Source organism: Myzus persicae, unplaced genomic scaffold (assembly GCF_001856785.1).
Source record: "Myzus persicae strain clone G006 unplaced genomic scaffold, MPER_G0061.0, whole genome shotgun sequence".
Lineage (NCBI taxonomy): Eukaryota > Metazoa > Arthropoda > Insecta > Hemiptera > Aphididae > Myzus > Myzus persicae.
In genome coordinates, this window is record NW_019100581.1 from 1,392,606 (window position 1) to 1,402,037 (window position 9,432).

At 27.6% G+C, this 9,432-nt stretch overlaps 1 protein-coding gene across 1 annotated transcript; it reads left to right on the forward strand.

Moving 5' to 3' along the window:
• Positions 1-837: 837 nt before the first annotated feature.
• On the forward strand, positions 838-3,430 carry LOC111034880. Its single transcript, XM_022316289.1, has 9 exons — positions 838-889; positions 979-1,151; positions 1,387-1,583; positions 1,634-1,734; positions 1,791-1,947; positions 2,309-2,484; positions 2,851-3,047; positions 3,104-3,193; positions 3,257-3,430. The coding sequence occupies exons 1-9, from the start codon at positions 838-840 to the stop codon at positions 3,428-3,430; spliced, it is 1,317 nt and encodes a 438-aa protein (XP_022171981.1).
• The last annotated feature ends 6,002 nt before the right edge of the window (positions 3,431-9,432 follow it).

The window sequence follows — 9,432 nt, forward strand, 5'->3', positions numbered from 1 at the left end:
TTATTGGACTACGTTTGGGTACATAATACATGCTCTGCAAGTTTCCACAATTATTGGAATTTTTCATTTCATTATTATAACTACATAATAAAAACGCAATCTATGGTAAAATATAAAAATAAAAGATTTCATCTCCATTGAACATTGTTAAGACTTGGGCAACTGATCAATTAACTCTCAATAGTAAAAAAGTATTCCGTTTGTTTTATTTAAATAAACGATAAAATCTACAAATCTTTACCCTTGAACCCTGTACAAACGACAAAAAAAATTCTAATAAATTCCAGTGCAATTACCTATTCATATAAATCAGATTACAAATCTCTATACCTTACTGTCAGCGCAATCGTAAATCAGAACCTCTGACATAATATTTGCAAGACGTGCCCGTAATTCCTTACGTTTAAATCGTTTCATTACCACTTTTTTGATTGTTCTAGTTATGTTAGTCGTTCAATTAAACATAATTTTCCAGAATAATATTTTATAATTTATAGGTAATAATACATAAATTTCGTATACTTTGAGTATAATTCTTGACACATTAGATAGATTATTATTAATAATGTGTTGATAATTGACTATATCCAAATATGTGATTACCAAAATAATATGCATAAGAATATGTGTCAATGATGTTTTATTTCAAATAATACAATTTCGATTTTTTTTATTTGTATTTAAACTCGATTTAAAAACCAATTTTTGATAAACCATGGTATAAATAAATATATTTATTTTTATAAATAACAAATTCACTTTAGGTTTCCATAGACATCTCATTCAAAGTGTATATAATGTAAAAATATAGCATTTAGTTTACAGTGATTCAGAACGATGAATAATTTTCAAGCTAGTAAGAAGAATATACTCACCAATAGTGAACACGGTGACAAGAGGAATTATATATATTTTTAATTCGTATAGTAAACTTTTATTAAATATAGTTTTCATTATTTATTATGTTTGTTTGAGTAGAACAGCTGACAAATGGATCGATATGTGTCAGTCCAAAGAAATGTATTATATATTTCAAGCCTGGTCATACATACATGCAAACAATAAAATTGTTGAACATGACTGATTTGCCACAAATCATAAGAATAAAACCTTTGGAATGTAAAATATTCAAATTTCCATATTTAACCACCGTGAGTTGTGCTCAAAATGATCAAAAACATATCTCATCGTAGATCATTTTGTATTGCAATCAATAGATATTTGAATGCCTGATTTTTGGCTTTATACTACAAGATAACTGAATTATAGATATCAATCATAATATTTGTTTTAATTGTTATCAAATATAATCTTTTGGTCGTTATAATATAACATATTTTAATTTAATATAATACAAAATACGATTATTTTAATTAACTTTTTAAGGTGTCTATTCTTCCCAATACATCTTGGAATTTACAGTTTACCTTCATGACTTATATAAATCAGGAGTTCAAAAGTTATTTGCATTTAAAAAATCCTACTGGTCAAGGAGACTTGGCTATAGAACTAAGGGCTATTCCAAAAAATGCCTCCTTTTTACCCAAGACCATTGATTTTGGAAACGTAAATATAGGAATGAGGTTAGTATAGTTACATTTTAACATAAAATCTACAAAATGTTATTTTGTAGCGTTACGAGGAAGTTGAGTCTGGCTCCTAAATCAAAACCTTATCAGTTTCGCATATTTATCCCGCACGGTTTAAAGGGCTTATTTGTAAATCCAACTTGTGGTTCGTTTCAAATAGTCGTACAAGGGATTGTTTGAATAAAAATTGATTTTTTTCAGGTGAAGTATTTTGTGATTATCCAACAAACGTCACAGTCGTTTACACGCCTCAATCGTATATTACTTTGTGTATTGATTTAGTACTATACCTCACGGGATTTAATCAAAAACCACAAGTTATTACTTTGACGGCAGTTACAAAACCTAAGCCTTTCTGGTAATTCATTCAACTAATAAGTTTTTGTAAAAAGATTGATTACATTTTTGGATACAAATGCTATATTAATTTAAACACTTGCAACAAGTCTTGTGTCGAGATCAAGATATATTAAGTATAATCAAAATGTACTTGAAATATTTAAAAAAGATCATTTATCACTGGTCAGGGTGGTTATAATCCTATGGGTAACTAATTTATAATAAATACGCAAGTTGCGAAATGTGCGTAAAACGAGACACTGAGTCTTCTGTTTATTATTTCTCTAATAAGAATATAATATTTGTTGTTATTTATTGTTATTTATGTTGTTATAATTGTTTATTAAGTACCATGATATAAATGTAATACATTTTTTTAGCGCTACAAATATAAAAACGCATGTAACGATCCCAAAACAAAAGTGTTTACATTTATTTCATAAAACACGTTCAGATAAGACTCAAAAAGATATCAAGGTTTTCGACCGACTGACACTGAATAAAATGTTGATGGATAAACCCCCCGTTTTGGCTGACGAATCTTATAAATGGCTTAGTTAGTATTGCAATAACATTAAAATTATCGTGTTCTAATATTAAAATTGTATAGTTATAACACATAGGTGATCTATAAACGGTAAAAAAAAGTAAAAGGTAAACATGATTATAATAAGTATTTAACCAACAGTAACTATATTTAACCAATAGTAATTTTTTGTGCATATTTTACTCAACCATATTGATTCTAATTACTCATTAGAGCCATGTTCATTAAAACACGATTTGTTTTTAATTATAACAACTTTATATACGTAGGTAGTTAAAATTAATGTTAAGCCATGGTTATAAATATCTAATATTATAGATTATATTATTATGATTATCCACCATACGTTTTTGAAATATTTGTTACGATTTCAAGATCCTCTTGGTGAGTTTGACAAAGTGTATCGAGATGAGTACATACAAAACTACAACGATTTTATGGTAAATGTAAAACGTTTCGGCGACGAACATAAGAACGATTGCCTTGAGATATCTCGAAATGAACTAAATACCAACGACGAAGAGAAAAAATCTGTTTACGACAAGCGAACAACTGAATGGAACACTTACAAGGTAAAATGTACAAATCATAGTAATTCACTTATAAAATAAGTAAATATAAATTATAGGAAAAATTATATTCACATGAAGTCATATCACTTAATGATCAATATGCACCAATTGGACTTCGTAAAAGAAGCATTCGAACAAATTATATTGTAAGCCGTAAAAACAATACCAGATTTCATTAATATGTATCAGCTTCTTCTTTTTTTTTTTAGGATACAAGTGAATTCAATTTTGATCCAATTCCCGATGATAACTGGTGTATACGATTTCAAATGTACAACAAATTCATTAACGGTGTCAAAATAATTATAATTAAAAATCGTTTAGAAAAAAGACTAAATCTTTTCAAAGCATTAATTGCCAATAACATAATAAATCTGTTGTGACTCAATAACCATAATTGTATAAGTAATGGTGTTTGTTCGATTATTTGTATATTTGGTATACTTTTTATGCTTACGAGTTGTGAGTAACTTTTAAAATTTAACAGTATTAAATAATAAAGTATTATTATATTATTTAATTGATTAAACATCTCTTAATTATCGGCTAATTGATGTGCCCGTTATACTCATATAGACATACATTTTATATATCGTGTTCAATATAATATTGTTTGAACATGGTTATCACGTGCCTACTGTGTCATAATATTCTGTGTGATTTTGAAAACAACGCTGTATCTAGGCAATTCTACGATCTTACTTATGTGTTTTAATCTAAGTTAATATAATTAATTAGTCGTAATTGTAGTGATCACCATGCGGATATCACGTAGGTACGAATGAGAATATAGTGACAGAATAATATAAGAAGAGACAGGTAGGTCGCGAGGTGCGATAGGCGAGAATGCGTTTTGCAATTTTCGTTGAGTGAAAACATAACAACTGTAAAATACATAAAGTATCCAAGACGGGTGTACTCTAATTAGTTAATTCGAGTATAATGTTACCATTTTTAAGATATACTTTTTGAAAAAAAAATGTTATACTTGGGAATGGCAAAAAACTAAGGAACATATTATAATGTCCGCACGATCAAATAATGAGCTCACTGTCGAATAATACGTCATGTAATATAAATATAATATTTCATTTTTATAAATATTATTCTTAAAATTGTATTGAATTCATTTTTGTCAATTTCTGACAAAGTTGTAAAATAGTTGCGAAACTACTCTGTTTAAGTGAATTTAATAATACATAGTAATTGAAGTAAGGTTATAACACGGACATGTGCCCGCAGTTAACATTTAATGGACATTTTATAATTTTGTTTCATGTATGTATCATGTATGCGTATACGTTAATTACTTTAGCATAAACATACATGACAAAAGGTAATTTACTACGACATAATATACGTTTTAGCATATTGTATTTCAAGAAACTGCATTTTTAAGCGCAAGTAAGTCACGAAGCACCACAGACGTATTTTAAGTTTAATGTGATCCAGTAAAAACAAACGTAAATAAAGAAAATAACAAACGTATGCATTTTTAAAAATTTTAGTAAGACATATCATAAATAGGCATCTCTTGAAAATGATTTATTTACTTTACAATCACTTAAAAGTTAAAACTATATTAACGAATCAAAGTTGGCCTTGAGTGTACACAAAATGATTTCTGATATGCACAATTAATTAATGCAGGTGTGTCTTAAGACCGCAGTTGACGGAAAAGAGGGTGAATGCATTGCGTTATAAAAGCAGTACAATAAAACATTAGTTTAAAAAATGGTTGAAAATAAATCAATATTAATTGGAATTGAAAAACCCTGTTTTCATGATACCGAGAGGGGTGGGCGATCGCTTTCACACCATCCAATATGACACTCTTGGACGAAGGAGTAAATCATGAAGTATGAATTATTGTTTAATTGTCTTATACACTTCAATGCATGCATTTAAATTGTAATAATACTAAAACAGTAAACTCTAAGATATCTCGTGCTAATGAATACAGACTCTAGTCGAAGATTTAATCGGTTTTATTGTTAAGCCATTCCTATATTATTTTTCAATCGACGTATGATGTTTCTGTCCTATTTTTATAGGCAGCGAGTACATATTATTAAATATATTTTTATAATACCAACAATAATGGTATTTAACAACCACGGAAATTAAATTCCTCATTATATATCGATGGATATACAATAGTATTTTGCTTTAAAAGCTGATAGGTATTTATAATACGTTATTAATAATACTATTGTACATAGTACCTAGTACTGAAGTACAGAAATTTAAAATAAAATAATTTCAACAACGATCGGGAATTACTTAAATTCATTTGAATTGAATATTATTTCATAGAGTAATAAAGTTATATTAGGTACGATTTTTTGTTCATTTTTATGCGGCTTTGTAAAATTAAATGCATTTATTAACTTAAAAAATGCACTTACAATTTTGAAGATTTCACTATAAAAATACATTATAAGTATGGGTATTAAAGAATCATAATTAAAAAAAATATTAAAAATTATTATGTGTAAAACATTTTAAATTAAATCCATCATTAATCAAGCGTGATGTGCGTACAAATCATGTAAATTATTTATAATATAAAAATTAAATACTAATTCGTAACATGTGTGTATAAAGTTTTAATAGCCGTAAATTATTGAAAATATCAGAAAAACTAAAAAATATTACTAACAAAGATGATCACGATATAAAAACTCCAAGAACAGACCTAAAAATCAAAAATCAAAGTTTCAAAACTGAATTCATTAGAATCTTATTCAAACTTTGTGTTAAAAATGCTACCTATGCTTTATAGGTTAAATTTGCATTTTTTATATACAAATGTACATAGTACCCTATGTAGGTAACTGGTTGGATGTTAACCAAAACTAACTAAACCTACAATCAAAGATATAAAAGAGTTAATTTTTTTAGAGATACCATATTTGTTATAAAATAATTGATTGCATTTAATCGATTGTAATGATTTGAAACTATACATAGTTTTTTTTTTTTGAGATGAGGGTTGAAAATTTTATGTTTTAGTGTTAATAATGAATTGTAATTTGTGAATAATAATTTATATTAATTAAGGTAATTGTCAATGCATCATATCCATCCAAAATATATCGAATGATTAATGAGGCCAGAAGATACATATAATAACTAATAAGTAATATTACCTGTTCGTATCATTAAAATTAATTTAGTACAATATTTTACATGTATTTATTACTGATCAAACTGCTTAAAAATGTTGAAAATGTTTTTTTTTTCATTTCATAAATGATACTTAGACTTTAACCACTAGCATTTATTGAACATCGAAAACTCGAATCAACTAGTGTGATCAAAGCTATTACCTGTGGTTATATAAATGTATTATTATCACGTACGACCACTTAGTTGATTTTTTTTCTCGTCAGACCAATGCAATTGGCTCGTCAAAACTTTGAACGACAAACCAAGACCATTATTATTGTTATCGTGAACGATTTTGCGGCGATTAGTTTGCCCGGATGAGGGCTGCAAAAGAACCGCTTCTGTCCTCCATAATAAAACCTTTATTACCTTATTGTTGCGAACAATCGACCCGAAAAGTGATCAGCCCCTATAGTTTCAAGCTTTATATATTATTGCTATTATTATTATGATTATGATTATTATTTTTAAAAAAAATGTATCGTGGTAGTTAAACGATATTATGAACAGAAGGTTGAAACTTTCCACATTATATTCTATTACGAAATGGCACAATTGTGAAGTTTTGATGACTATATACATCCCTTATATTATTAGTACTAGCTATATTATTTAAATTTTAAATGAAAAAAAAAATATATGCATTTTGCTTACGACCGCTTATAATAATCGTCATCGCTGTCACGAGTCAAACTCATCGACCTGCCGGCATAAGTTGTATTCATTATAACACTGTCAACGTTATAAAAAGGAAAAACAATAATATTTACTAATTATCATAACTTCACGGTGGCCGCCAACCGTTGCAGATAATGTCAATTTGTTCATAACTTCTGTTGTCATTTCAATCATAGCACGACCCTTCAGTTCCATATAACAGCCCCTGACCCCCAGGAGAGATGCAAGTTTCAATCTCATTTGTATTTTTAAATGGAAAAAAATACGTTCTGGGAAAAAATTATAATTAAAGTTTTAATTCGGTTGGAGTAAAGTCGCAGTAGTGGGCTGTGGCAAATTGCAATACTGTATATACATGTTGATAACTTTCCGACAAGAACATTGCCCGGTTATACCTGCGTTTACTTACGAATATGTATTAGTAGAAAAGTATTTCCGATATATTTAAAATATTGTGCGGTATTATTGATTGTGTTGTACCTAAAGGCATGCACTTAAATTTCAAAATGTTTATCACGTACCTACATGGCAAAATATTTTGTTAGGTAATGCATTATTATACTTGGTTTGCTTCGTTGTCGGCAATCTATCCAACGGCAATATCTGAAAAAATATTTATATTTTATGATGTCGAATGCATACGTTGATAAATACTTTCACGTAAAATTTTATGGATTTTAAAGTTTCAAAGTAATCCACATTTTAGAAAATGTACGCCACATAACGACTATCGAATAATGGAACGAAGCAACGAATAGTTTTTCGTTCAATACTGTAAATAAGAGAATTATATTGAAGGAAAGGATACATTTTCACTTTCCATTAAAAGCTTTCTGACAATGTATACATTAAATGTATAAGAGCATTAAAATACGTCAGTGCAGTCCCTGAATATTAAAAAAAAAAAAGTGAGGGACTAAATATTCAGTGTTAGCCGTTAGGTTTGATGTACTTTAAAATTCAATTTCAATTTTAATCATAGTTTCACTATGATTTACTTTGAAAAGTAACTTTTTAGTTTTTATAAAATTGAATTTCTTTTGTTGAAATTGTTATGGTGAAGGGTTTTTATAAACAGAAATACTTATTATAATCAAATTTCAATTTTTTTTTTCCAAATGGTTATAATTACATTTCAAACTGAAATATGTAAATAATACAAATCACTGCAAGTTCATCTTGTTAAAATGAATTAAGATAAATTAAACATCATATAAAGTATGTGAGTGTTTAAAAGTTTAAACAAAATTAAAGTCAGTATACTCTGCAGTAACTTAATTAATTTCTCGTATCTTATTTTTTTTTCAAAACGAAATGTTATTTTTAGTTTGTTTACTACGCACTAAACAATATTGATTTACAGAAATTGTTTTTAAATGCAACAAAAACATAATAATTTATGCACCAAACTAATACACATATAATAATCACCCACCTTAAAATGTCATCATATAATTACATTTTGGTATGTTAGAACATTTATTCGTTGCTTAGTATACGTGTAATTGTTATACTCATCAATATTAATCAATCTAATTTACATTTAAGGTGAAATATAAAATATCTTTATCGTAGGCAATTTTTGCTTGCACCAATTATGTCTTGTGATAGTAAAAAAAGACAAGTGATTTACGTTACCTTTAGAATCCAAAATAAATAAATTACCAGCAATATGATTCTGACTTGAGCAAGGTAACTATATTGATTTTACAATGAAGTGTTCTTTTACCCGTTTTCTTCCTCCGTAAAATATATTTTGGGACAATAAAAATGATCAGTAACTTTCATGTAGCCATATAAATCGATTATAAATTGAACGCAGATGGTACATAGGTCATTTTTTCGAATTTTCCAGTAGTTTAAAAAACGCATTTGATAAACGGCAAAATAAATGTAACATAATATTTTATATTACATCTATTTTTAACAAAAGCTTGAAAGTTTATGGGAAATGCTTATTGTATTATTCTCCTTGTTCAAACTATGTCGTTTTCAGTGTGGTTAACGGATTATATGAAAATTAGATAATATTTATACGTCTTCAAACTTAAGATTTATATTTTAAAACAAAAGTTTCACCGATTGTACTATACTTGTTAATCTTGTGTTAATCCAGCAGTTTTATTATCTTCGTAAATTTTCACTCATAATACAATTTATCATCGTAGTGTTATAGGTTATACATAGATGCTTATGCTAAAAAAAAAAATCAGAAAGTCGAGTAATTAATTAAAAAAATAATGCTGTGCTGTGCTGATTTTGAGTTTATTTTGCAATATTTACAAACATTCTGTGCCAAAGTCATAATATTCCCGTGGCATGCGTTTTATTTACGTGTTTTGCAGCGTTTCAATTGATCGCAGTCGTATAATTGAGAAATTACAAAAACGACACAACTCTCGTTCCTAATAAATTAGCTTCCTTCGCGTAGGTATCTATTATTGTTAAGTACCTGTACCCACAAAAATATTTATGGTTGTTTTTTTTTGTTGTCGTTGTTTATTGATATTTTGTTTCCATTCGTTATGTCTATTTA